Below are 27,177 nucleotides of genomic sequence, written 5' to 3' on the forward strand. Positions count from 1 at the left end.
TCATTTTGGAGCAAATGAGACACGAACAAGCAAGCAAATCCACAAGTAAACATCATAACCAATCCGTAAAGCAAGTGCATACGACATCTCCATAGGGAAATAGTCCCACTCTAAGTCGCCATCTGATTACAGAGCATTGATTGATACAAGGTGGGGGCCGCGGTACTTAAACTAACACTACGACTCCCCATCCTCGGCAACTCTTGATCATTAACAAACCTCATACTATTAGAAACCTTGTCAGTCAATTGGTTACAATCACACCAAAACACAAGCTCATATACAGTAATCCCAGTTATAAATCAGCAAAAATGAGCAGTCACAATATCCCCAGCTACAAATTGAACGACGGCAATGAGATCCCAGTGGTATGTCTCTAGCTTCATCTCAACAGAACTCACAGCATATTGCAGTATTATCATAAGAAGCTAACATCTGCAAGCTTGCATTTGGATTGGGAACGGCCCTGTTCAAGAAAGACTCTAAAACCGGACTTGACCAGCATGTAGTTGACATCACAACCAAGGCTATCAAGGCCGGATATCGTCATCTTGATGGTGCCGAGGGTGAGTTTATGTATACCTCCCAAAATTAATGACATTGCTAATAAATCAATAGTCTACGGAAATGAGGAAGAGCTTGGACAAGCCATCAAGGCAGGTGGTGTTCCCCGCGAACAGCTTTATGTCACCACAAAGATCCCTGCCGAGAAGAAGGGTTCTGCCATTGACGCCTTTGACGTTTCCCTCAAGAAGCTTGGTCTCGAGTACGTGGACCTCTACCTGATCCACGGCCCCTGGTTTGCCGAGACCGACGAGGACCTTCAGCAACGATGGGCTGAGCTGGAGCAGATCAGGGAGTCTGGAAGGGCCAAGTCCATCGGCGTGTCCAACTTCTTGCAGGTGCACCTGGAGCCCATCCTGAAGACAGCCAAGGTCAAGCCTGCCATTAACCAGATCGAGTACCACCCTTATCTTCAACATGGTAATCTCCTCGATTTTCACAAGAAGCACAACATTGCCGTGTCTGCTTACGGCCCCCTTACCCCTATTGTCACAGCCAAGGGTGGACCTGTCGACCCCCTCTACACAAAGTTGGCCGAGAAGTACGGCGTGACAGAGTCTGAGGTCGGTCTCCGATGGGTTATTGATCAGGACATCATTGCTCTCACCACAAGCAACAAGGTCGAGAGACTTGATGGCTACCTGTCCAAGATTCCCAAGTTTAAGCTGACTCAGGATGAGATTGCCGAGATCTCCAAGCTCGGTGCAGAAAAACACTTCCGAGGATTCTGGAGGAACAAGTTCGATGAAAACGATAGATCGTGAGCCTAGAGAAAGTGTGCTGTACAGTTCACGTTTCATGATCAACAGACAGATAAAAGAGGATTGGCCGGTATGGTGTGATCAGATGTGACACGTAAAGTGTATTCTTAATCTAAATAAAACAAAATGGGAAACGCCATGCCATTCCAGTATCATAAATCGTCCGTCACAGCTCATCATCCGATTCGGTCTCATCATCAGCAGGCTTAGGCGTAGTCTTTTTGGTTGTAAATGGAAGAGCTCGTGGCGGTGGAGGCTTTTCGGCAGTCTTTGAAGGAGCCTTTTGTTGAGAGGCGGCTATGGACGCAGAACCACAGACTTGCTGGGATGGTTTCAAGTGAGCACCAGAACTAGCATCGGCATCACCCTCGTCGTCATCGCTATCGACAGATGCAGTTGCCTCCGTTGTGTTCCCAGGATCTGTGTCCTCAGGCTCCTTTTTGATATCGATATCCATGGTATCAACATCAACATCGTCCTCTGACTCTTCCACTCGCCTTGTCGCAGGCGCCTTTCTCTTTGCAGGCCTGGATTTGGCGGCCTGTCGAGTTTGCTTCTTTGCCTTTGCCTTTGGCTGCTTGACTTCAACTTCAACAGCCTGTGAAAGTTGCGATTGACTTGCCATGCTGGATTTTGTTGCTAGCGCCGCTAATGCCTGTTGTTGTTCCCTAATCCTTATTTTCTTCTCGTTTAGCAGGTCCCTGAACCTCCTCAGCAATATGGTCTCATCTTCGCACTTTGCTTTGATTAGGTCTTCTAATTGAGACTGAAGCTGGGTTACAGCGGTCTCTGCTTCAGACGATCTGACTGCCAGGTCGGCTGCAGCTTTCTTACTGCCCGCGGAGGACTCAACAGCTGCACCGCACCACTCGAATAGTTCGATGGCTTCATCTGGATCATGGCTCAAAGTGATTGCACCAAGGCGTTGCTACGGCGGTTAGTCACAAGGCCGGACTCTCAAATGGCACCAATCTTACCGTGATACCCTGGACCTCTTTACGAAGGGTGATTGATACGGACTTTTCGCTTTGCACCGTGGCTGTAGCCTGGATATCCGGAAGGGGTTCCTGCTGAAACAATCTCTCGAGAATCTTTTGCCATTCGCTCTCTGATACGGGACAGTTGTTGACACACAGAGACATGACCTTATCATGTTTCACTAGATTCAAAGTCAGATTCAGGGATCGATGAATTGCCGTTTGCATCGATACTGAGAATTTGTAGACTATGGGCCCAAATTGCGGTGCAGTCTAGGGAATGGAATGACTTACATGAAGCAACATATGGCTCCTCCCCTTCGGTGCCCACTAATTTGAGGTCGAGCGGGTTGGAACCTTTTTGGGTTATTTGTACAAGCACGAAGGCAGCCTCATCATCGCTGCGAGGGAACCTCAGGACGTGCATCGGAGAGGGCACTGATAACGGTACAGATACAATCAGAGGTTTGTAGAGTCTGTTTGTATGTGTTAGTTCCAACACCAAGGGCTTAGATTCAATACCGGTGGAATGGTGGCAGATACCAAAGCTGTGGGAGTGATTCAGAGTAGATCGACACAACTCCCTTGTGGGAATAGCGAGATAGCGGGTGAGACACGGTACACGGGCCGAAGATATCAACGCTTGAGAGTTGGCTTGTTTGAGGAATGAAGACTGTGTTAAGGGCTAGATTAAGCGTGCCTGGATTCGAGTTGTTGACGATGGTGATTGTGATGACGATCAGTTGGTGCTTGGACCATTTATTTGTTTAAGTTGTTTGAATGATCCGCAGAAGCTCGGGCGGGCAGTCCAGGGTTTTTGGTTTTTAGCGAGGAGCTTGTGTAAAACGTGGGTCACAGGAAAAAGAGGAAGGAAAAAGAGAAGGAGACAAGTCGAAGAACAAAATGTCTTTGTTTGCAGTTATTTAATAAAATGAGGTCTGACTGCAGGCAGCCATAAGAGAGATGTGCATTGCATAAAGAAGCGGGAGAGCTGCAGGCTGCAGCCAGTCTCGAGGCCAAGGCTCCTCTCTTTTCCAGGCACCTGCCGCTAAATGGAATAGGGGACTTTTAAGTTGACATGTATTGACAGCATACCATTGAAAATCTCAGCTAAAGACATGAGCAAATTGTGATTAGCTTAAGTTCGAGAGTGTAACTGAACAATTTGTTATAATCCATAGATCATTCCAGGTCAATACTTCTGAAGCCCCCAAAGGAGTTTATTATATTCCATCCAGTTGGATGACACCCTTTTCTACTAGTTTAGTGAAGTGGCCTCCATCTGGAGACCCATCTGCTGTGACTGGGTCTTAGACGCGAGTGAGATCGTTCCTGAATTTGGCCTGTGCAGTTGCATACATACGTATAAAGTCATTCCGCACAGGGACAGATGTTTTCCCCTGAGACATTCTTGGAGGGGAATTTATCTACGTGATACAGACCAGGGGAAGTGTAAAAGAGATCAACACAAATCAACAACAACAATAACATCATCATGGTCAGGTAAGGTCAGGTTTGGTTTGTTGCACCGGTATAGATAGACCCCGGCCAGTTTTTAGCTTCGTGAGATCATCAAAGATCGTCCAGGTACGCCAGGCACAAAACTACCAAAGCATCATAAAGCTTGGAAACATGGAAGCTGACACAAACTCAAGTGACTAAGAAAAGCTCTTTACTCTAGACTAGAGGTTAGTAGGTTTGTCTACCACACGTCGCGACTATGACGCGTGAAGGTTCTGAACCAATCGGGCGACTCCCCTGACTGCAAACGGTTCAATTGTTAACTTACTTGTTTAGAGGTTGCAACAACAAGCCATCCAGTCACGTGTGGTATACTTTAGGCTGGTACCTATTCGGACTCAATTCTTGAACCAACACCCAAATATTCTTCCAAAAATCCTGGAGATATCCCATTTCAGGTGTAGTGTCAGCAATCCTTCTCTTGTAGTGTTTAAATAGCGCAGAGACCAAGCCTTAGCACTTGCCCTGTGGGGAGTTGTCCATAGCGATCGCAGTGCCCAGCAACAGATGGTCACAGTGGGCACGTCCCTTAGTAGTTAGCGGGGACCACCTCCAGCCACGCTTACAGTAACCCCCCAGCCATTTTCTTTTAGCAGCCCACCAAACAAACCAGTTCAGTCCTCCATTCCTGACCTTTGCATCCTGTTTCGCACGTCACCCTCGCGGCCATCGAGAAAAATCCTTTTTCCTACAACTCCAACATCAAAAACCGTATACCCTCCTCTAACGAATTTCTCCCTGACGATCTTACTTTGCTTTGCTTTTCTTCTTCTTTTTTGTCCGCCCGCAAATCCGTCTGTCTCCACACGGCGACGTTACAACGTACCTACCCGACTACACACTACCTATTTTCTTTGTTCCTCCGACTACCACCACAGACCTCGCTGCAGTGTCGCTTGTCCGCCAGCACATCCAAGGCCCATCGACCATACGCACAAAGCCACCAACCAGCTGTCAGAGCACCTGCAGGATCCACGATAACTCTCTTTATTTGACGACTCTTGTTTTGGATTTATTTTGACGTTACTGTTATTTTAAAAACGCATCATCCACGCCGTCCGACGCTTGGAGGATATGCTTTTGTATGCGGGGAACAATTGCCTTTGACAAGAATGACTGTACGCAATTGACTTCGCGTCCCCCAACAGTCAGGCTGAATAACGCTTTTTGCCGAACCTTGGCCTTAACCGATAATTGTGAATTAAACTAAACAAACAATATAACCGCCATCATGGAACCATTACGACTTAAACCCCGACAACCTGTGGAGGCCGACATAGAAGATTGGGATGACGATGACTTTGTTGTGGAAGGCGACGACTTGTCCTTTCGCAGTCCATCCACAGCAACAAACATCCCATCACGTCCATCATCTTCGAGACGCCGCGATTCTGGCTCTTCGCACTTCTCATTCCGATCTGAGGCTGAGGGGGAGGAAGAGAAGCATGTTCATATTCCAGGCGACGACGAGAAGTCGACTCTTGACGCTATCGCTGCTGCACAAAATGCTGGCATTCCCTTACCAACCAATGTTCCATCCTCTGCCCTTATGGGCGGTACGATCAAGCGCCTTGGTGGACGAAAGATCCGAAAGGTCATTCACGATGATTGGGAGAACGACTTAGAGATCCCCGAATCCTCTCAAGGCCTCAAAATAAAGAGGCCAGAACAACCCAAATCCCCCGAAACCTCGCGACATGTCAGTTTTGGATCAACTTCTACTCACACTAGTCCTATCAATTGGGGCAATTCGCCTCCCACTTCACCTTTTGACAAGGATATTCGAAGAGAATCTGGCCAATCCATTCAGTCTTTTCAGAGCATGCAGTCTATTCAATCTGCTACAAGCAATCTTTCGGCAGCTATCAATTTGGATAGATTCAAGGACGGTGACGATGACGATGATTTCTTTGACGGTGGTGACACTATCAGAGCCTCCAAGAGTCATCAACTTCCGAAGCCTATTTCATTCATCACACCTCCTACTCCTCAGAGGGATGCCAAGCCCGCCAATGTCGCCAGTACTGATGATGATTTTGAGGCGGATCTTGAGCTTCCGTCAGATGGAAAACTGAAGCTCTCCATGAGAAAGGAGATCCCAAAGACACCTGCTAACCAGTCGGATGATCTGGATTGGGGAGAAGGGAGCCTGGGCACTCGATGGGGCGGAACTCGGCGAGACACACGTTCTGCTCGTAACTCTGCTGCTTCTGCGCTCAGCCCAAGTATTTCGAGTTCGATCACTGCTGAGAGCGAAGATGAGACGTTCGATGGATTGATCTTACCCGCTGGTCCTGTTAACTGGACCGAGAGGCTCCAGCAACGCCGAAAGAGTAAATCTCCTAACCGAATCTCCGAGGAACCCATCGTGCCCCCCAAGAAAGCTCCAGCTGAAGCTGATAAACCTGACTTTCTTGATGGGCTTGATATTGGCGAAGGAGATGTTTTTGACTCAAGCAAGCTCACTCTGCACAAGAATGTTAAAGTCAAGGAGACGCGACCGGCTAGCCCGGCCCGTCCTAAAACGGCACTGTCTCTCACGTTCACAAACAAACCAGTCAATTCAACTCGGATACCCCGCCTGAATCACCATGAGCGAACTCACTCAACATCGCTGGAGCCGGTCTCTGAGAGCGGTGGTCCTATTCTCCAGCGTGCCCGCCGCTCACATTCTAGAATGGGTCACTCGGCTCAGTCATCCATCGCCAGTATGCCAACCCCTACCACAACTTCACCATCTCGTGGGATGCCACCGCCACCACCACGCAGAAGGGAAGTTGGCACGCGAACCTCGACAAACTCGCTTCGCAATGAACCTACAACAACTAGCGCTCAGCTTCTTAAGCAGAAACGCTCGATGCCAGCGATTCGAGCGTCGAACACCCCAGCTAGACAGCCGGCGTACCGCCATGATAGGCCGCCATCAAGATCGGAAAGCAACCGACCGTCATCTGGAATACGACCAAAGACGCCCACCGAACGACAGCGACAAGGTTCAATGGATAGCCCCGCAACTGTCCGCAAGTCTCACCTTCCGTTTCTGCCAGTTGGTGCTTCTCAATCACAGTCGCAGCACGTTGCTACCAGGCGTAGTGGATTCCGTCGTCATGACTCTGACACTTCCATCGGCTCTATTGATTTGCGTCCCGGTTCTCGCACAATTTCGCGATCCACAATGCGATCGCCTAGTCCCAACCATCGTCACCGTGCGACTGCTGACACATGGGAGCGTTTGAGCAAGCCAAAGAACAAGAAGAACTTTGGCGATGGTCACGAGTTGGACGGGTTTGATGATCTGCCAACGTCCAGAGAAACGGAAACGAGGTACCTGAAACAGCCTACCAGCTCAGGACCGAAGGTTGCCATGCGCAACAAACTCTACCAGAACGTTCTTCCAGACAGGAACTTGGTGAACTCCCCATCGGTCCCTGCCCCTCGACCTTCCTTTACTCCTCATTTTGCTCGTGACACCGCTGCAAGTAGAATTGCACGAGAGACTGCACTGGCGCAACGAGTCCCTAGCAATGGTCCGTTGACACCTTTGAACTCTCAGCGGACCACTCAACTTTCGTCGAGGAGTAATTTGACTCCCACCATTCCCCACCACTCAAACATTCGATCAAGGAAGCACAAGCGACCTCAGCAGACAAAGCCACATTTAATTTCGAACCTGAACAGTGGCAAAGAATCAAAGAGTAAGTTTATCGAGAATGAGATCATAAGTACCCTCACTAACTAGGGTTTAGTGGTCAACGGAATGTTTTACAACGCAGACACATATAGATGGGAGGGCAACGAGAATGCCCTCAACGTGTTTGAACCGCCAGTACAGACACCTACTCAAGTCGTCGCCTCAACCACCACGCGCGAGAAGGATTCATCGACACCTCGCCCAGCATTGATCACGAACATCAGCGCTACCAAGGGTGTCCAGGTCGTCGGTGGCATGGTGTTTGATCCTCAAAACATGTGTTGGCTCAAACTGGACAACCCAGCTAAACCATCCTCCGAGACTAGCGATACCATGGATGGTTTCGATGCGCTCGACGATGAGGATGTTTTCAAAGATATTCCAGATTTGGAAGATAACACTGCTGATGAGGAGGGCGCCCAAGGTCGTGGTAGCGACATTAAAGACGAATGGCTTGTCGGCGAAGAGTTCGACGTTGGTCCCGAGTTCATCAGACGACAACGAGAAGAAGAGGACCGGTGGAGAAGAAAGTGCGAGAAATGGATCGGCCGAGGATCCAGAGATCGCGAAACTTGGCGGTGGACGATACGCGAGCTTGTCTCACAGTTCGACGATTTGGCGATGTGAGAGTTTCGAGCCTGATGGCTCCTATCATTCTTCGGCATCATTGTTTAAACAACGACTTGTAATGCCAACGCTCACTATACCAGGTGGCTGTGGATACACAATATGGCGGAGCACCTATATCACGCCATGTAAGGAACGAGCAATCGGTTATCACGAAAGTATTATGACTGGATACCCCCAGGTGGTTTTTTTTCTTTCTTTTTTTCATGCGTTATGACAAAGGTAATGGATTTTCTGCAGGTTATTATGTTGCTTTTACTGCCAGCACCAAAGGGATGGATAATGATGATGACCATGTATCATATGGCAATGATGGATTGGACTGGCCTTGGGTTTTGACGAACGATAGAAAAAAATTGATGGGAAGCAGCAGAACCTCACCTTACGGAAGAGGTACTGGACTATTTATGACGAAACGAACTTGACGACTTACTTACTTTAACCGATACGTTCTCTTTTAGATTTCTTTTGTAACCTAGTCAGCTCTTATAGCACAACAATCAAACTTTCCTTAAACCATTCTTTATTCGATGTGATGCTACACTTTATGACCAAAGCTCAGTAAAACAATCTATTTGATCAATACGTAGTCTATATCAAGGCTGACTGTCAAGATACTCAGTAACTTCCATCAAGTTATAAATCACATTTCATAAAAAGCTGATACTAAGATATGATTCCATCTGGTAACTTTAAAAACATCACTTGTTTATTATCTAGCGTATAAGATGAAAGAACTTCTACATGACCAACACAAAAAGTCGTCAAACCCATAACCATTTTTAGAACAACAAACTCCTGCCAACGGTAGAGAAGCTGGTATCTACTTTTTGCTCTCCTTCTCCTTCTTCGCCTTGGCCTTTTTGCTGTTGCTGTTGGGATCCAGACCTCTTCGGCGCATGGCGTTCCTTCGTCCCTTCTCCATGTACTCCTTATCCTCATCGTCATCCCAGCCACCAAAGTCGGCATTCCTCTTCTTTGCGGACTCCTCATCATCGTCTGTGCTAATGGGGGTCTTGTCGATAACCTCGACCTCGTCGGCAGGACCGGTGGTGCGGTCGCGAGCATTAGAGGCGCTGGCAGGTGTGGGACCGATCTTCTGGAACTTGGCAACGTAGAAACCATCGACGTTGAGGGAGTGAGGGTAGAATCGTCTTGTCAGAGACACAGAGGGATCGAACTTCTTGCCCATGTAGCTAGTGAAACCCTCCTTTCCAAAGGTAAGGCCGGCATCGACGAGGCGAACGTTGGGACGGCGGGAGAGAGCGTAGTTGACAACCTGCTCGTTCTCCTCTACGGTGACGGAACAAGTAGAGTAGACGATGTAACCGCCTGTCTTGGAAGCGTGGTTGACAGAGTCAATGGCGGCGAGAAGAAGCTGCTTCTGAAGGTGAGGAAGTTGCATAAAGTCGAGCTCAGTCTTGTTGGTCTTGACGCTAGGATCCTTGGCAATAACTCCAGTTCCTGAGCAGGGAGCATCGAGAAGGACACGGTCGAAACCACCCATAGGCTTAGGGAACTCTCGGGCATCGTAGTTGGAAACGATGACGTTACGGCAACCCAAACGGTGGATGTTACCGATAAGACCCTTGGCACGAGCCTTGTTAGGATCGTTGGCGACAACGATACCGGTGTTCTTCATCATGGCAGACATGTATGTGGTCTTTCCACCGGGAGCAGAGGCCATATCAAGCACGCGCTCGTTCTCCTGGGGATCAAGAGCCATACAGGGAAGGAAAGAGGAGGCAGCCTGGAGAATGTAGTGACCAGCAAGGTACTCAGGAGTAGCACCCAGAGGGACGCTGCTCTCGAAGACCTGAAGTCCCACCTTGGACCATTTTCCAACTGGTTCAAGCGTGACACCACGGTTGATAAGAGCCTGAGCAAGATCACGACGGTGAGTGCGTAGGGTGTTTGTGCGGATGACGACGGGACGGGCCGACTCGTTGGCCTCGAAGAAAGCGAAAGCCTCGCGGGGTGTGAAGAGGTTGAAGAGCTTCTCGGCCAGGTATGCGGAGTAACCGTAGTAAGAGCAGATGTCTTTGAGAAGTTGTGATACATACTCGGCTCTTGAGCGACCCTCCTCGGAGAGCTTAGCAAAGTCGTCAAGGACGCGGATGTTCTCGGTGATTCGTGTTCGCAGGAGCTGCAGATCGGGCGCCAGAAGGGCTTGTGTCTTGGTAGCGAGCTCGTCGTCGCTATCCTCGTCGGAGAAAATGTGAGGCTTGTCGCCGTCGATGTTTGTCTGAAGAGCCTGCTCAGCCATCTCAGCCTCCGCCTCGGCGGCTTCCTCTGCCCTTTGGGCATCTAATTTCCTTGAAAGACCCTCAATGTTGGCGGCTGTGAGCTTCTCCTCGGCGTCTGACTCGTCCTCATCTTCGGAGAACATAGCCTTTGTGCCCTTGCCTCCAGCATCTTCGTCAGAGTCGAATACAGATTCGTCGTTGTCAGAGTCGAGGAAATCGTCCTTGAGTCCAGCGCCGCCGAGGTCTGATGAGCCATCCTCCAAGTCGTCGAGGTCAAACTCATCATCCATCTCTTCATCATCGGAAAGGTCTTCCAGCGCCGGCACTGGGGCCTTCTTGTTCTTATTTGCTTTGCCATTGGCCTTGGGCGCAGCAACAGGAACAGGCGCCGCCGCAGCCTTTACAGGCTTTGTAACCTTTGTCTTCTTAACATCCTTCTTGGCGACGCCGTTCTTCTTGGACTCGACGACCTTCTCCTTGGTGACAGTCTTTCGCTTCTTCCGCTCGGGGGTCTCAACGACGGGATCAGCAGGGAGACCGGCCTTGCGCTTGAGCTTTGCGAAATGCTCTTCGCTTAAAGGCTGAGGCGGCCCTTGTTTTCTCATACGACGACCGACACCCATTTTGAAAGATTGTGTCGAATTGGAAAAAAGTTGGTAAAGAATTGGTTCGACCAAGATGCAAAACAGATCTGGTCTTGTTTCTTGGGCCTAGGAAAAGTTACAATAGATCGCGCCCCGCCGAAACTTTTTTTCTGCGCGCGCTGATAGCAAGGGTCCGATAAGCGGTAGAATTTCGTATCGTTTGATGGTATATCGCAGATCCTTAGTCAGCATCTGTCGATTGCTGCGGCGTGGAGCTTGCTTTGTAGAGGTGGTGTTCAATGACGATACTCGAAGCTGTCCACTACTAAAACAATCCTATTAATGCGAGTTTCGGTGCAGATAACTTTATTATATCTTGTCGATATATTAAAGCGACATTGATAGAGTCCTACGCCTAACACACTCTACACTCAAGCCGCATCCTTTCTACTCAACCTAAATTAACCCCGCCTTCATCGAGCTTACAGCCGGTTCCAACGACGAAGCTATCACCATGTCTGAAACCGCTTTCGCCCAGACATTTCTCTCATCGCTCGAGTCGCGACCTATTCGACTATCAGCCGATCATGTCGAAGACCCTAAATCCTTCCCAGCTCGGCCACCCGTACGGTTTTCGCCTTCACTTCCAGAGTCCATCTTCTAATATCACTTTTAGTATATCATCCCTCGCATGCCAAAGGCCATGAGCAAGCCTAACAACCTCGCCCCTGGTTCCGAACGAAGCATCACTGTCTCACTCAAGTCTCTTCGCAACCCTCCCCTGAGCATCAAGCTTACCTCTCAACCCCTCGATACCTCGATCCTGGACATCAAGAACAACATTCAGAAGGAGACGAGGATACCCGTCGCCAAGACGAAGCTTCTGCACAACAAGAAGCCTATTCCCGACAGTAAGATCCTTAAGGAGATTTTGGGTGAGACGGATATGTCTGTCGAGTTTACGGTCATGGTCATTGGCGGGGCTGCTGCCATCCCACCTGAGGAGCCTGAGGTCGCCCCTGAGGCCCAACCTACAGGCGCCCATGCGCTGCAGACGGACGCGTTCTGGAGCGACCTCAAGGGTTTCCTGATGCAGAGATTAAAGGATGAGGCTGAAGCGGAGCGCCTTTCAGGTCTTTTCAAATCCAGTTGGCAGTCGAACCAGGCAAATCCATAGATATAGAAGGAAGGGCAGAATAACAAAGACACACGGTAAATAGATAATAAAATGCCAATGATTGCCATATACCAGCATGCGGTTTTATTTTCCCGGGGTACGTACGATACATGGCCAGGGCTGGCAATTATGCGAATTTACGTTTCGCCTCCTGAAGCAAACTCGTCGTTTACGTCCCCAGAAGAAACGAAAAACCCATGGTATCCTCGCGCCCGTTTCCATCCACTCACTATACACTCCTACTCATTTGATTGCTTGCTTATTTTGGCGTCTCAACTCTTGAAACGACCTAGGTATGTTCAAATCCCATCACCACCCGCTTCTATAAGGGAGCGCGGGGCGGCGATTGGGCGGTTTCGTGACAACGCGCTTAAGCAGCAAGACCCTTGCTGACGGTCTTGAGGATGGAGTCGTATTCGATGTCATCAGTGTCATTGGCCTGCAACTCGGTGGCAATGCCGGTGAGCGATCGCTTAAGGGCCTCCTTGGAGGAAGCGTAGATCATCTTGGGCTTTGTGGGGAGTTAGTCGACTTGTACTTGTGAGTTGGCCAAATAGTATGCGTCCACGTACCTGGATGCCAGCATCATCAGGGGACCAGGCAATGAAGGTGATCTTGTTTCTACCCGATTGTTAGTATTTTGGATTAAAGATCAGGCCATTCGCAGGTCGGTGCGAGGTTGCATACCGGATACCATCGCCAGAGGCCAGGTTGTACTCGAAGTCGTAAACGGCGTAACGGGGACCCTTGCCAACGGCACCCTACAGCAAAAGTGTTAGAATTGGCGATTCGGCCTTGTCCTCTCTTATTCGTTAAATTGGCATGCGTACAGTTCGGCTCTTGGCGGTAGCGTTGACGAGCGTCTCACGGAAGTCCTCCCAGTCGCGGCTCTCGGAGGCCTTCTCGACAACAATCTCCTTGTAGTCGTCAGAGAGCTTGTAGACGATGAACTTGTACTTCTTGTTAAGCTTCAAGTCGTTGAAAGCAGTAATGCATTCCTGAGAAACGGTGGCTCTATTTTGGGAAAACAAAGCATGGGTTAGCGCGGTTGTCTCAGAATTTGCTGCCAGGCTGCTGCGTGTTGCCCCGCGGCGGGCGTCATAATCATGATCGAGGGGTGAGGGGAGATGAGCAGCGAAGCGAGGTCTGACCGCGGGGGAGAAATGAATTTCTGCGGACGGGCGTGGCGGAAATAATTGAGGAGAGCAGCAAGAGTACGAACCCGGATTGAGACTGTGAGGTACTGTTAGATTCAGGGTCTTTTTTTGGTAGTTTTGGAGAGAAGCTTACCATGATTGCGGTCTACGTCAGGAGACGGGATGTTTAGGATGAGGGGTGGTCGGACTGGTGGGAGCTTAGAATTAGCTATCAAGAGCAACAGGGAGTGGGAAAAAGAGGGAATATTGGGTTTTATGTATGATGATGGAGATATTAAAAGGGTATTGACGTACCGAAGGTAGAGTGTGGATGGGAAAAGGAATAAACAGTCTCACGATGCGAAAGGACAAAGTCGTTTGGAAATGGGCGCTCAAGAGTAGGAGAGAGTGAGAAGTGGGTTGTATCTTAGTTTAGGCGGTAGAGAGAGAGAATTGTCCTGTCCCATAGAAAGGCGGGGCCGTTGCGGGAGAAACTTGAGTCGAGCAAGTCTGGCTGTTAGGTCGTCTCCTCTCCTTCTCCTTCTCCTCCTCCTCCTCTTGGTCCTCTCTTGGTCCTCCCACCTCGTTTCTTGGTGGGGGTTGCCTGTGAGGTAAATCATCCACGTGACTGGCCAAGTCAAGGCATTGGTCTATATCTACTAAGATACTAATCTATTTTTGTCAATAGATAGACGGACACTGACAAGTACAATGCTATTTCAAACAATATCTATTCTTATTGCCCATGTTTAGTGTCTACTTATCTACCTAAATTGTTGACTCAGACAAACAAAAAACCCTTGCTCGTAACTCGTCATCCTGTTCATGCAACGAACCCCTGCTCTGTATCTCGGCGTCGCGGAACCTGTTTTCAGCCCACATTAGGTACCTCCAGTAAACATTCAGTCTTGAAATAGATTAAATATAAACAATGAGCCCAATCTCATACAGATATCGGTTGGTAACAGCAAGTGAATCAATAGACTATGTAGGCACACAGTCACATTAAGCAGTCCGAGTAGATCTAATGTTGTACATTTTCCTCTCTTTTTGTATCTCATATCTTTTCATGCTAGTGCTACAATCAATACTATTATACATGGCTCTCAAAGTGTAGCCAGAAATTCCGTAAAGGGTATGAAGACGAATGCCGTGGTCCGACAACTGATAGAGAGGAGATGGGTTTGAAAGACCACCACACCCGTCCCGTCATAACACGCAAACCATTGTGCGCCGTTCATCCATCCAGCTTTTGCTTTTTGTTATACAACACAACGTAAAGTCATATCATTCCGTCTCTTACATCATACCTCCCATGCCACCCATGCCGCCCATGCCGCCCATACCGCCCATAGGAGGACCACCGGCACCCTTCTCCTCAGGAGCGTCGACGATAGCAACCTCGGTGGTACCGAGAAGAGAAGCGACACCGCTGGCGTCAATGAGACCGGTTCGGACGACCTTGAAGGGGTCAAGGATACCAGCGTTGATCATGTCAACGTATTCACCCTTGGAGCTGTCGAAACCCTTGTTGAAGTCACCAGCGTGCTCGTCAGTGAGCTTGCCGACAACGACGGAGCTCTCAAGACCGGCGTTCTCGATGATGGTTCGGGCGGGACGGGTGATGGCGCTCTTGACGATGCTGACACCGAGCTGCTGGTCAAAGTTGGAAGTGGGGACCTCGTTAAGGGCGTGGGCAGAGGCCTTGATGAGGGCAGTACCACCACCGGGCAGGATACCCTCCTCGACAGCAGCGCGGGTGGCGTTCAAAGCATCGACGAATCGATCCTTCTTCTCACCAACCTCGACCTCGGAAGAACCACCGACCTTGATGACGGCAACACCGCCAGAAAGCTTAGCAAGACGCTCCTGGAGCTTCTCCTTTTCGTACTCGGAGGTGGTGGGGTCGGCAATGACACCACGGATCTGCTCACATCGCTGAGCAATGGCGTCCTTGCTGCCGCCACCGTTCAGGACAATGGTGTCCTCCTTGGTGATGGTAATGGAGCCAGTGGATCCGAGCATGTCGGGGGTGGCCTTGTCAAGCTTGATATCAAGCTCATCGGTGAAGACGGTACCGTCGGTGAGGATGGCGAGATCGCCGAGAATGGACTTGCGGTTGTCACCGAAGCCAGGAGCCTTGACAGCAGCAACCTGGAGCTGACCACGGAGCTTGTTCAGAATGCAGACAGCGAGAGCCTCACCCTCAATGTCCTCAGCAATGATGACCAGAGGTCGGCGTTGCTGGGTGGAGACCTCGAGAGCAGGGATGATGTCCTGGACAGCAGAGATCTTCTTCTCAGAGAGGAGGATGAGAGGGTTCTCAAACTCGACCTTCTGGGACTTGGTGTCGGTGATGAAGTAGGGGGAGACGAATCCACGGTCGAATCGCATACCCTCGGTGACCTCCAGCTCATCGGCAACAGTCTTGCCCTCCTTGCAGGTGATGACACCCTCCTTGCCAACCTTCTCCATGGCGTTGGCGATCATCTGACCAATGTGGACGTCGCCGTTGGCAGAGATGGTAGCGACCTGAGCGATCTCAGCGCTGGTGGTGATGTCTCGCTTGTTCTTCTGGAGGAAGGAGACGACGGCCTCAACAGCAGCCTGGATACCGCGGCGTAGGTCCATGGGGTTGCAGCCGGCCGCAACGTTCTTGACGGTCTCGGAGAAGATGGCACGGGCGAGAACGGTAGCAGTGGTGGTACCGTCACCGGCGACCTCGTTGGTCTTGGAGGCAACATCCTGAAGGAGCTTGGCGCCGAGGTTCTCGAACTTGTCCTTGAGGCTCACAGCGCGGGCAACAGTAACACCATCTATAATGAGTTAGTTTGATTTTTGTCAACTGATCTTTTAGGTTATACGAACCCTTGGTGATCTTGGGAGAGCCAAAGCTGGACTCAATGAGAACATTTCGGCCCTTGGGACCGAGTGTGGTAGCAACGGCCTTGGCGAGGGTGTCGACACCAGCGAGGAGAGCGGCACGGCCCTCAACACCGAATTTGAGCTCCTAAATAAGTTGTTAGTAGTCAATTCGACTGCCATGACGTCCGAGTTCCATCATACCTTGTGAGCAAATCGGACCTGCTGGCTGAGGCTGCCAGCTCGGTACTTGGTGGCTGCCGAGGACAGTGCAGAGGCTCGGGCCCGAGTGTTCAATGCGCGCTGCATGATTGTGGAATTATGGGGTATATGGTAGAACTACAAGAAAAGGAGAAAAGAGAAACGCTCGTGAGGAATTCGACCTTGGGGGAGAGGACGGACGAGGAAAAGAGGTTGGGAGAGATGAGGGAGACAAAAGGTTGAGTTCATATGATGGCGAGCGACTGAGAAGCTCCCAAAAAAATGGAATCGTCCCCATCGCTCGGAGTGTCGGATTCGGTGAAACCCAGAAGCGACACTAAACCGAATACGTACAAACCCCACTGGCCATTGACTTCTACACCTTTCCAACGACATCTGTGAAGCTCGCTGCTAAACGCCCTGGAAGGTTTGGAAACGGGGCAGTTGAAGGCCTGGAACTCATATTACCGGAGCCATAGCCGAGGACAGCACTGAAAGCAGCCCAAAGGGCGTCTCTGACTGGATGGATACTGACGGGTCACGGTCGGCTTTCAATGTCCTCTCTCCATCTCCATCTCCACGAGCAAAAAAGAAAAAGACTAGACTCCACTGCCAATGTTGCATGACAAATGAATCGTCTGGGGTTCGCCGATTTTCCATGGGGCTCAACCGTGTAAGTTGTCTGGCCAGCATCCAGGTTGACATGCTGCAAGAGGTCTGGCCCTTGATGTTTCCGTATCCCATCTAAGGCTACCATATAAACCCTGGAGTTATGTTTGGTCATGTTCGTCATTACAAAGGTCATTTATACGTTGAGAGTGTATGCTGGGATGTTGAGACGATGAAAATCCGATTATCTAAAACCCAAAGCATCATGGTTGGCAGAGGGTGACAATCAAGAGCAGATCAAAGCAAAAGTGTTTGCGATCAGCATGGATATCACGATGAAAAATTGTGTTAAAGTTTTCGAAATGTTATAAAGAATCAAATATCACTAAGTACAAGCAATAGCACGAACCAACTCCAATCCTGTATCGTTACAGCCAACTCGAAGGCCATGACAAGCATATAATGGTGTCACTGTGTACATCAAGTTGATCAAATCTGTGCCGGGTGGCACTTCATCTGTATGATGAATCCTAATACTCCGTTCCATCCCCCATCTAGTTGCGCGCGATGCGGCGGCGCTTGAACTTGCTGACCATGCGGTAAAGCGAGGATCGCTCACTTCGCTCAGTAACCTCGACATCGGCGGTAGCCTTCTTCTTCTCAGGCTTCTTGAAAGCAGCAGCCCAAGCCTGGGTGTCTACGGTCGTGTCGCTTGAAGACACACTCTCGCTCGCAGACATGTCATGGCGCACTCCTTGCTGCCAGATATCAACAGCGGACTCAAGAGCCTGGCGAGCGTGTAGTCGAGCGGTCTCCTCAATGCTTTCCGCGACTGCCTTCTTAATGACATGAGGGAGCTCGTACGACAAGTTACTAACAAGCTGTTCAGCGCTCGCGAGGTTCTGGGCAGTCGCGTAGTTGTTGTAGGCCTGAGGCTCAAGAAGTTCTTGCATGCGAGCAATGTGGGCATGCTGGAGATCGAGCTGCTCTCGCACAGCTTGGTTCTGTTTCTCAAGAGCGTCGTTTTGCTTCTTGAAGAAACGACTTTCCTTGCGAAGGGAGAAGGATTGGTTCTGGAGAAGTTCGTACTGCTGCTGAAGAGCGTGGTCTTGCTGTTGGACAATACCAGCCTGATACCGTGTGAGGCTGTTCTGTTGTTGAAGAGCATGATCTTGTCGTTGGATAAAGTTACTCTGGTGTTGGAGCATGCCAGCATGATTCTGGGCAATGGCAGCGTGGCGCTTAGCCAGTTCTTCCTGTTTCTGAGCGAGAAGATGTTGGCGTTGAAGAGCATGGTCGTGGACCTCGATGAAATGGCTCTGCTTCTGGAGAAGACCAGTGTGCTGTTCGACATTGACAGAGAATCGGCTAACATTCATGCGAAGAGGTCCAGTAGCATCAGCAATGCCCTGTTCAATAGTATGCTCGACCATGGAGCACATGTCATCGTCGACATTGATGAATCCATGCTCATTGGAACGACGAACCATAGCGTTGGTAGAATGATAGTAGCGTTGCTCATGCTCAACAGCCTGAAGGTAGTGATTGACCCTACGAACAGCTTCTTGCTGGCTATCACGGTGCTGAGAGGCAGCACGCTGTTGAATACCCAAGGCAATTTGCTCTCGGAGGTGAACGTACGAAGGGGGGGTAGGTTTCAGGATATCGCCGCGGACACGTCGAAGGTAGACAAGCGAGCTGAAGTCCTTGGCAATAGCGTGAGCATCGAGAGTGGTCTCCAAAGTGACGGGAAATTCGCCGTTGTGGCGAGCTTCGGCAAGCGCCAGATACATGGCATGGATCTCCTGGTTGTCATAGGCTTCGCCATTGTGGACAGTGGCCTTTGCGTCGGGATTCCAAGGAAAGTTGCTCTGATGAGGAGTCTCAGGACGCAGGAGAAAAGCCTCAATGGGTGACTCTGGAGGAGAATTGTTCCCAACAGGAGTGTTGCTCTCGAGAGAAGGCTCATACTCAGAGGTAGTGCAGTCCTCAATGTTCTGATCCTTGTGGGTAACGGCAAGCTTCTCGAGGCGAGCAACGACGGGAGACACGGTGTCGTAGTCAAGCGTGATAGTGCCACGCTCAGAATCGCTGTCCTCGAAGGTGATCTCGAGAGGAGTGCGAGGAGGAGTTGAATCCCACATAGTGAATACTCGTTGAATAGAAATTAATCTCGATAATAGTAGCAGAATCAATTTCTTCGACACGAGTACAGAGATGAGTGCGCCTTGGAAGTGTTAGCTTGAGGTCAGAGAATATGTGGACGATGCAATGAACACTCACGAGAAGCAGATTCAACTCGAAGCTTTTCAGAAATATTCCCGAAGATAGTAAAATTATCTTTGGCAATGAATTCCAGCGTATGTAAGATAAAAGAGGATAAAGGTGAAGCTCAATGCTAGTGATAGAGAAAGCCAAATATGAGCATGGGTGAAGAAGAGACGAGAAGAGCTCAGGATCCAAGAACAGGAGAACTGAGGGCATGCGGAGTCAAACGCAACTTTAGAAACCCCTCAATTGGGTTGATTTACAAAATCTATTGTTCAATTCATGTTTGAGCACGACAATATAACTTGCATGCAGGCTGTGGGGCTTCGATGGCCGCACTTAAACTGGTATTGGCAGTGCCCGACAGCTAGCAGCTGGCGAACAAGTGCCAGCCAGCTCGTTTACATCGATCTCAGCGTTTTGGTAGAATTATGCGTTTGCAAGAGGGTGGTTTCTGCGCAATTAAGCGAGGGGAGTTCGTCCCGTCTTGTAGAAGTTGGTGCAGTCAAACATGCAATGTCAACACTCGTTCATGGGGAGTTTGAGATAAACAGTCACATTCTTCACAGCGAGATGACAAGATATGAGAATCATTCATGGCCTTTTACATTAGTAATGGCCCACAAACGTGACTAGGTACTTGGATGTCCTGAGATTCTCCTCAATCCGATTCACTGTTACCGCAACTCTGTGCATACGCTGTCATATCCCTATCAGATATCTAGTTTGCAATGAGATTGGTATATTCCGTAGCATTCATCCCGTCCAAAAACTCATCTCCGTGTGCGCCCTGGTTGAAGCGCTTAGGACTCATCAGAGGTGGGAGCGTCTATCGAGGAAAAGTCAGTAAATGATGCAGAAAAAGTGATCGAGGATCTCATACCAGAGAGAGAGTTGGTAGACTCAGCAGCAGCCTCGTCCGGTTCCTCCTTTGGCTCTTCCTCCTCCTTCTTGACCTTACGCTTGGTAGCGGAAGCCTTGGGCTTGGGCTTGGGCTCCTCGTCGTCATCAGACTCCTTCTTGGCCTTGGCTCGAGGAGTTCGGGGCTTTTTGGCACTGCCAGCGGTCTCACCCTTGGCCTTGCGCTTGCTGGGAGTAGTAGGAGTAGCAGGAGGGGTGTCGTTCTTTCCATCTCCGTTGTTGGCAATGGCGAGAGCACCAGGGCGAGAGATACCATGGGCCTTGAGCATGCGCTCGTATCGCTTCTGACTGTTGGGTCACAAGTCAGCATTTGCAGTGGTGAAGACAGAAGGGAGGTACTTACGCAGCGGCCTTGGTGACGATGTCCAGCTCATCGGCGACGGCCTGGAAGTCAGGCTGAACTTGTTAGTGTCGGAAGCGAGAGCACATTGGGTTGTATGAACTTACTCGGCCGTTGCTGGTATGTCCAATGCAGGACACGAGGAATTTGACCTGGTCGATGGGCTCTTGCTTAGACATGGTGACGGATGTTGGGTCTAGATAGAGTGAGCGACAAACACGATATGAAAGTGATATGATGATAGAAAATGGGATGAAGGATAAAAGATGTATCAGTGCATACAGTGTTTAATGTTGGTGTTGTGGTTGAGTGTGCTGATGATCAAGCGTAAACAGGAGGGTGGATGGTGGGAGGATGAAAGATTGGAGAGGAGACGAGGGGAATCCAAGTTGGTGCAAGTAAACAGATAATAAATTAATTTGTACGATGCAGTGTGACAAACGCTGGCGTTACCACGGACAAGGTAACAATTTACTGCTAGTGACTTGAAAGACGAGACGAAGAGGCAGCAACCAAACATAACACTCGACCACTTTTTCTCATACGTGACATCTAGGGACGCATGGAACGTAGCAATGCAATTCAGATCACCCCAGCGACTAGATTTCAAAAGCACTATTGAACATAACTCGCATGTGGGTGTCTCTGACGTGACAGTCGCTGCCAGCTGCCAGCTTTAATACTGGTGCGGAAATACCAAGAGGGCGCGATTGCCTATACACTCAGACCTTAGGGCGATCACCAATGACTGAGAAATCAACTAGAACATGTGCTCGTCCTAAAGAGATGCTTCGGAGCTCACAGATAGTATTTCGTAAAACTGAGGTGCCCAAGACGGTCATTCAGGGGTAGGTCCGCCTGATGCCTTCACGGCAACACTCAGTAATATTTTCATATACTAAACAATGTGTTGCAGCGAAATATCTATATCGTAAACTTGAAGGCTTCTTCTCCTTGATGCATTGGTTTATAATAATCAGGTTGAGGAGTCTGAGGTGCCGCTCTATTATCAACTTGAAATCGATGTGCTCAACACTTGTAATCAATGTCAGATTCACTGCTTCGTGTATTTTCTCAAAGTCCCATTATCATTGTTTCTATCCTCGAGGATATTCAGCCAGATCTCTTGGATACTAGCTCTATTGGTGACGTTGTAGTGCAAATCATGGCACAATACATTTTCCATGGTACCATTCCCTCAATATCCCCATTGACGCATCACTTAATCCATATCCTCATCCGCGTCTTCGCACTTGACGTTCTTGCTCTCGGGCTTGACCTCATCTTTGACATCCTCACCGTCTTCATCATCATCTTCGGGCTCAGTCTTCTTGGCCACCTTCTTGGCGGTAGGCTTGCGGGGGGTGCGAGGTGCGCGAGACTTCTTAACCTTGTCTCCAGTCGCAGCAGCAGCGCCCTTACGAGGAGTGGAAGTAGCAGAGTCGCCGCGCCAGCCGTGACGGACCGACATCTGGCGGAAACGTTCCTTGGCGCATTTGGCGTCCTTGAGGCTAAGGGTCTCGGCGACGGCGTCCCAGTCGGCATCGGGCTTCTGGGTCATGTTGTCAAAGATGGCTTTGATGAATCGAAGCTCACCATCAGTGAGGCCAGTGGGTGAGCCATCCTCTCCGGAGCTCTTCTTGGCAGGCATAATGATTGATAAGCTGCGTTTGTGTCAGTGCTTAATAATGGGAGTAGATGTTTGAGAATAAAGGATATACTAACAGTGATGACTGCTTGCAAGATGTCGATAGTGTATGATTGTAAGTTCCCTTGAGAGTCGTGACTGTTTGCCGTGTGTTGGTGTGTGTTGGTGTGTGTTGGTTGTGGGTTGGCTACGAATTCGCAAAGATTTCAGGTTGTGAGGATGGAAAGGTTGGGTGGGAGGATGGGGAGAGGAGGGGTTTTATGGCTGGGACCAGCCAAGCCGAGTACCAGAGCTGGAGGGTGAATTTTTAGCTAGCCTGAGTTAACAATACAAAACAGAGGTCGAGGACCACTATTGTCGAGTATGGTCACAACAACAATAGCAAGCTTGCGGTGCCGGTCACTGGCGAGCAGCTGCATGCACAGGAAACAAGGGCAGAGAATAACTGTAATGCGAAACGCTCCAACCTGGCAGGATTTTTGGTACTCCCTCTGGATCGTATCTACCATTGAATTAAATAACCAACTTGGAGGGTGTTAAGATGATTATGTCCCCAGTAACCATTCGAGTCCAGGATCAAGCGGGACAACACTCCTCAACCACGAGTCACCTTTTACAGATTACATATAATAAATTACTTGATTCACATCAACGGTGACAAAATATGCTAATGTCTCTTTGGACTTTTCAATTTCGTGTCGGGGGGTTGTATGGTATCATGTCGCTACCTTAGTTGTCGCATCCTGAGATGATATACCATTTTCGTCCCATCAATCATTCCAGACTTTCCACAACTCTCGTAGATAGTAGTAAACAGCCCAGATCTTCATCTTTCTCAGTAAAATCTCGAGATTACTGAAAGAAAGGATACTCGATGGCGATATCCTCCAAGTTGCCGAGGTGGTGGTCCAGGTTCGGATCCTTCTCAGGAGTCTTCTCCGAGTCACTATCTTCATCCTTGACAGGAGGCTTGGGCATCTCCTCATCGTCGTCATCGAAAATGTCGAAAGACTCCTCTTCCTTCTTAACCTTGTTGTTTTTTCCCTTGCCCTTGACAGTGCTGCGAGGGGTGGTGGTCTTCGAGACGCGACCGCCAGCTGACTTGCGGGGAGTGGCAGGAGCACGAGGAGTAGAGGTGGTCTCAGTAGAGATACCCAGCTTGCGCTTGACCTGTCCGAAGCGGACCTAGAGATGTTTGCGTCAGTATGAGGTTGTGATGATAGATAGGGGTAGATGATGTAGGGCGACGTCATGGTAGGCATGGGAAGGATTAGGCTCACCTTGGCGACGTCGGCATTCTTGAATCCAGCCTCGGTAGCGACAGCGGTCCAGTCAACGTCGGCCTTGTTGCGGGTGTGCTTGACGATGCTGAAGAACAGCATAGCCTCAGCGGCAGTGGGTTCTCTCTTGTTATCGGCCATGGTAGCAATGTTCTATAAAGTGTCAGTTTGGAAGGTCGACCTTTCAGAAGGGAGGGCCAAGTATTATTACATTTGTCTTGTGAAGAGAAAGCTGTTATTTGTTTGTGATGCGGTTGTTGTGAGAGAAGAAAGAAAAGGAGGAGATGTTTGGTGCGGAGGGAAGAGAGCAAATATGCCAAATAGTGAAGGGGCTTAGGCCTAAATCTTAGGGAAGAAGTAAACCGTAACCACAGGGGAATTGTAAGAGCTTTGGTAACTGTAGAGCCAGTGTTTGATCAGAGGGGAATAATGAAGAAACCAGGCGATTCACTGAGCTGGTGCGCAGGCAGCCTTGTAATAGTGAGAGCCCGTTTGCAAAATTAAGTATGCTTACTGTAGTCCCTATAGGTGCGCTGTTGGTGATATTCTTTCCCTGCTTGACTCTCATTTTGAAGTGCTATGGCACTGCCAACTAATATTGCCTACATGCTGCACTACAGCAGACATGTAAGCCATGCAGATTATCTAGTCTCTCGAGAAATTCGTCTGGGTACAATCTTCAATAGAAAAGGTAGCATAGAGATATTTCTCATTTTAGATTGCATACAGAAGCGCTATCGTACAGCTTTCATAGCGACTTGTGAGTTCCAGCAAGGCGAATTCCAGTAACTGGCGTCCATTTTTCTTCAACGTCCACCTGTGTTCAACCAAGAAGGAAACGTTGATCCTAATAGACAGACTCAAATAGAAACCAGACATAAGTAATACCATGACAGCAAGGAGACAAGGGAAGTACCACACGAAAGAAAAAGTCATTGTCATTAAGTCATATAAAGAAAAAGCAATCTACCAGAACGCCAATTTTGTACATTAGCAATCGTCTTCCCACTAGCCTCTCTACTTCTATCCGTGTCATTTCATCCTTCTTTTTCCGAGCGGGTATCAAAAGGATTGGTCATTGAGGTCGTCCATCCATTCAGGGTTGCAATCTGCAAGGGACAGAGGACCGTTGAAATCAAGTGCGCCAGGGCTCTGAGCGTCACCGATGGCAGGCTTGTAGGAGGCCAAGTCGTATTGAGGGTCAAACGTATGGAGAAAGGGCGACTGTCCCACGACAATGGGATCCTGGGGAGGTTGTTGAACCATAAGGTTAGGAGCAGAGTCCATCAAAGGGCCAAACCCGTTGCGCATTCTCAAATCCTCGAGGGAGGTTGGGCTGAAACCAACGCTTTGTTGAGGCATGTCATCACTGAAAGGAGTGAGGAAACGATTGAAATCGTCTCGAGTGTCGGCTAGGTAAGGAGATGAGGTCGAGGCGGGAGAGAACTGCGCAAAATATTGGTTCTGTTCCTGCTTGATAAGAGGACTTTGATGAACTTGAGCATAAGACGCGAGGCTCGATGCAGAATTTGACTTGGCAAGGCTGCGGTTCTTAGGCTTTTGCTCCTTTTTCGACTTTGTTACTCGACTCTTGTCTTCAGCACGAGTCCTCTTTTGTGGCGCGTGGCCCTTGACAGTATCACGGAAGCGAGTGAATCGCATCCTTGCAGCGTGGCCATTTGTGATGGGCTCTAGGAGTAATGGGTCTGAGGCAACTGCATTCCAGTCGATCTGAGAAGAATGTTAGGGATATACTTGTGGGTGTACGCATGGTAGGGTAGATCAACTTACATCCTTGAGGTTCTTCTGATTCAACATGGCCAAGAGTAACCGAGCCATGGCGTTCTCGCTGTTGGGAGTCATTACGAATGGTGTATAGTATGAAAGAAAAAAATAATGGAAGTGAATAGAGAGTAAGAAGAAAAATAGTGGATTGTAGCGAGAACGATGCCGTAAATACAGGCAGAATGATCAATGTTAGATATAGGTACTAAGATTAAAACATGTGAAGCTTCCCTCTAGGCAGCTATCGATTTTGGCTGCCTTAGGTTTGGAAGGTGACGTCAAAAAACAAAACAAAAAAAAGTAAAGAAGTCGAGGATAAGGTTGAAAAGTTGCAGACTCTGAGTCACTGTCACAGTGGAACCTGACTCCGTGGACTCGACGAAATGGTTCTGCAAGGCTGAAGCTCAACCAAGGATATATCGAATGGATGAAAACGGCTAAAGTCGAATCGTTCAAGGGATCTTGCAGGAGTTGAGTATGCTCTTGAATCAACAAGATGGACGAGGCCTAAGGGGAACGGCCGAGAGCAGGCGTAGCGGGAGGAAACCCGTCTCTAAAAGGAGGGTCAACAGGGCCCAACGTGATCGATTTATATGTGCATGTGAAACGTTTATCTGGATGGTGGTTATAAATGAATATTGAGGAGAGATGAGGAAGAGATGGAAAAGGGAGGCACTAAGAAAGAAGAAGAGGAAGAGAAAGAGAAAGAGAGGGGGATATGTGCTATATGTACGAATCCGTCATGCAGTAGCTGTTTGCTAAGATTCAACCTAAAAGTGATGCCACACACACCTCTTTGCAGTACATCTACACCCATCCCGACTCCTTGTGGGGGAGAGTCCAACAGGCAGATACAGGGGGAGGATCCATCCCAGTCCAGGCACACATGGGTCCCCATCGCCCATTACTGCACTGCAGAGAGCCCTGAGAAAAATGACTGAGATGAGAGAATATCCATGGAAAATGGAGGTCAATGATGGCGACGATGCTCCATAGTTGCCTGGATTAAAATCTCGTCCTGTCGGATTCCAAGACGATCCTTCCCGTTGATGGAAAATGGGGCGCGACGAGGGGCTGCGGTCGGCGCGAACACCGCGTAAAGTGGTTGCTGACCCCCCGCTAAATCCACTAATTCAGAGTCTAAGACAGCGCCCTATGGCCCCCGAGACCCCCTGTCGCCGGAGCTAGGGGGCGCTGCAGCCATTACGCTTCAGCGGGTGCCGCAGTTCCAGATTCAATTAATGAATTGTTTCTAGAGTCAAGAAGAGATCAATCTATCAAGACAGACCAATCCTCTCGACGTTATTGATTTATTTAGGCTTCGTCGAGAATGATATATAGAGTTCAATATCGATCTAAACTCTCCATCTTTTCTCAAAGGGTAATGGACGGATCTCGTAAGCTTAAAATCAGCCAAGAACAATTCAATTAACCAAAGACAAAATTTCTAAATCAAAGCTTCCGACACATCAAGCTAAATCAGGCTCTGGACAGGGGTGGGAAGCCCAGGAATGGAGTGAAACCACAAAGTGTGACTCATTTCGCGGGTCACCGACGAATTATCAACGGCACTTGAGGTATACGACATGCAACAACGCAGGGGGAGAAAACTTGAAGCCAACCTGGTTGGGCAACTTGGCGATCCATGGCGACCATGATGGTTGTTTACATTGCCTCGTGGCATTTTACAGATGCATTTTCAATTGGTTGAATAGTTTGAATTGAGCTTAAACTTGATCATGGTGTGTGGAAAAGTTCACAGCGAAATAAGTATGAATAATAATTGAGACGAAACAAGAGGGACTGGACTGGATTTTGTTGGGATTCAGAAATGGCCACCTTACGCCCTGACACTCAAAGAATGAAAGAAATTGCAGCATGCAGCCGATCCGCCGAGGCTTGCTTGTTTTGCATTGCCCTTTTGGCTATCGACGCTCAGCTGAGGGGTGTAGCCTAGAAAAATGTTGATGGATGGAAGC

The 27,177-nt window shown here is 49.2% G+C and overlaps 11 protein-coding genes across 11 annotated transcripts; 3 read left to right on the forward strand and 8 right to left on the reverse strand.

Moving 5' to 3' along the window:
* Positions 1-185: 185 nt before the first annotated feature.
* On the forward strand, positions 186-1,427 carry EDB82DRAFT_516091 (NADP-dependent oxidoreductase domain-containing protein). The gene is made up of 3 exons (XM_065608996.1): positions 186-368; positions 443-566; positions 619-1,427. The coding sequence occupies exons 1-3, from the start codon at positions 312-314 to the stop codon at positions 1,326-1,328; spliced, it is 891 nt and encodes a 296-aa protein (XP_065463464.1). The 5' UTR covers positions 186-311; the 3' UTR covers positions 1,329-1,427.
* On the reverse strand, positions 1,410-2,822 carry EDB82DRAFT_334532 (uncharacterized protein). Its single transcript, XM_025738767.2, has 3 exons — positions 2,597-2,822; positions 2,303-2,484; positions 1,410-2,253 (listed from the first exon to the last, which is right to left on the reverse strand). Exons 1-3 carry the CDS (start codon positions 2,727-2,729, stop codon positions 1,492-1,494), a joined length of 1,077 nt encoding a protein of 358 aa, XP_025593495.1. The 5' UTR covers positions 2,730-2,822; the 3' UTR covers positions 1,410-1,491.
* A 2,232-nt stretch (positions 2,823-5,054) lies between these two features.
* EDB82DRAFT_548455 (uncharacterized protein) lies at positions 5,055-8,141 on the forward strand (the record flags this gene model as incomplete). Its single annotated transcript, XM_025738768.1, has 2 exons — positions 5,055-7,518; positions 7,570-8,141. The coding sequence occupies 2 exons, from the start codon at positions 5,055-5,057 to the stop codon at positions 8,139-8,141; spliced, it is 3,036 nt and encodes a 1,011-aa protein (XP_025593496.1).
* Positions 8,142-8,826: 685 nt separating this feature from the next.
* EDB82DRAFT_516099 (NOL1/NOP2/sun family-domain-containing protein) lies at positions 8,827-11,125 on the reverse strand. Its single transcript, XM_025738769.2, has one exon. It carries the CDS (start codon positions 11,008-11,010, stop codon positions 8,965-8,967), a length of 2,046 nt encoding a protein of 681 aa, XP_025593497.1. The 5' UTR covers positions 11,011-11,125; the 3' UTR covers positions 8,827-8,964.
* Positions 11,126-11,260: 135 nt separating this feature from the next.
* On the forward strand, positions 11,261-12,190 carry EDB82DRAFT_516101 (cell-cycle control medial ring component-domain-containing protein). The gene is made up of 2 exons (XM_025738770.2): positions 11,261-11,596; positions 11,648-12,190. The coding sequence occupies exons 1-2, from the start codon at positions 11,486-11,488 to the stop codon at positions 12,146-12,148; spliced, it is 612 nt and encodes a 203-aa protein (XP_025593498.1). The 5' UTR covers positions 11,261-11,485; the 3' UTR covers positions 12,149-12,190.
* On the reverse strand, positions 12,191-16,735 carry EDB82DRAFT_541597 (heat shock protein 60, mitochondrial precursor). The gene is made up of 7 exons (XM_065609339.1): positions 16,351-16,735; positions 16,153-16,294; positions 14,588-16,100; positions 12,979-13,162; positions 12,836-12,909; positions 12,721-12,769; positions 12,191-12,659 (listed from the first exon to the last, which is right to left on the reverse strand). The coding sequence occupies exons 1-7, from the start codon at positions 16,453-16,455 to the stop codon at positions 12,519-12,521; spliced, it is 2,208 nt and encodes a 735-aa protein (XP_065463465.1). The 5' UTR covers positions 16,456-16,735; the 3' UTR covers positions 12,191-12,518.
* A 671-nt stretch (positions 16,736-17,406) lies between these two features.
* Positions 17,407-19,100, reverse strand: EDB82DRAFT_580089 (uncharacterized protein; the record flags this gene model as incomplete). The annotated part of the gene is made up of 1 exon (XM_025738774.2): positions 17,407-19,100. The coding sequence occupies one exon, from the start codon at positions 19,098-19,100 to the stop codon at positions 17,511-17,513; it is 1,590 nt and encodes a 529-aa protein (XP_025593502.1). The 3' UTR covers positions 17,407-17,510.
* Positions 19,101-20,027: 927 nt separating this feature from the next.
* Positions 20,028-20,664, reverse strand: EDB82DRAFT_562259 (uncharacterized protein; the record flags this gene model as incomplete). Its single annotated transcript, XM_025738776.1, has 4 exons — positions 20,028-20,053; positions 20,108-20,433; positions 20,489-20,541; positions 20,593-20,664. 4 exons carry the CDS (start codon positions 20,662-20,664, stop codon positions 20,028-20,030), a joined length of 477 nt encoding a protein of 158 aa, XP_025593503.1.
* A 923-nt stretch (positions 20,665-21,587) lies between these two features.
* Positions 21,588-22,336, reverse strand: EDB82DRAFT_580090 (uncharacterized protein). Its single transcript, XM_025738777.2, has 2 exons — positions 22,211-22,336; positions 21,588-22,149 (listed from the first exon to the last, which is right to left on the reverse strand). The coding sequence occupies exon 2, from the start codon at positions 22,134-22,136 to the stop codon at positions 21,708-21,710; it is 429 nt and encodes a 142-aa protein (XP_025593504.1). The 5' UTR covers positions 22,137-22,149; positions 22,211-22,336; the 3' UTR covers positions 21,588-21,707.
* Positions 22,337-22,949: 613 nt separating this feature from the next.
* EDB82DRAFT_580091 (uncharacterized protein) lies at positions 22,950-23,981 on the reverse strand (the record flags this gene model as incomplete). Its single annotated transcript, XM_025738779.2, has 3 exons — positions 22,950-23,318; positions 23,414-23,566; positions 23,928-23,981. 3 exons carry the CDS (start codon positions 23,979-23,981, stop codon positions 22,986-22,988), a joined length of 540 nt encoding a protein of 179 aa, XP_025593506.2. The 3' UTR covers positions 22,950-22,985.
* Positions 23,982-24,338: 357 nt separating this feature from the next.
* On the reverse strand, positions 24,339-25,481 carry EDB82DRAFT_334685 (uncharacterized protein). Its single transcript, XM_025738780.2, has 2 exons — positions 25,205-25,481; positions 24,339-25,144 (listed from the first exon to the last, which is right to left on the reverse strand). Exons 1-2 carry the CDS (start codon positions 25,274-25,276, stop codon positions 24,476-24,478), a joined length of 741 nt encoding a protein of 246 aa, XP_025593507.1. The 5' UTR covers positions 25,277-25,481; the 3' UTR covers positions 24,339-24,475.
* Positions 25,482-27,177: the final 1,696 nt, after the last annotated feature.

This window comes from Fusarium venenatum (assembly GCF_020744135.1).
Source record: "Fusarium venenatum strain MPI-CAGE-CH-0201 chromosome Unknown EDB82scaffold_4, whole genome shotgun sequence".
NCBI classification, from domain to species: Eukaryota; Fungi; Ascomycota; class Sordariomycetes; order Hypocreales; family Nectriaceae; genus Fusarium; species Fusarium venenatum.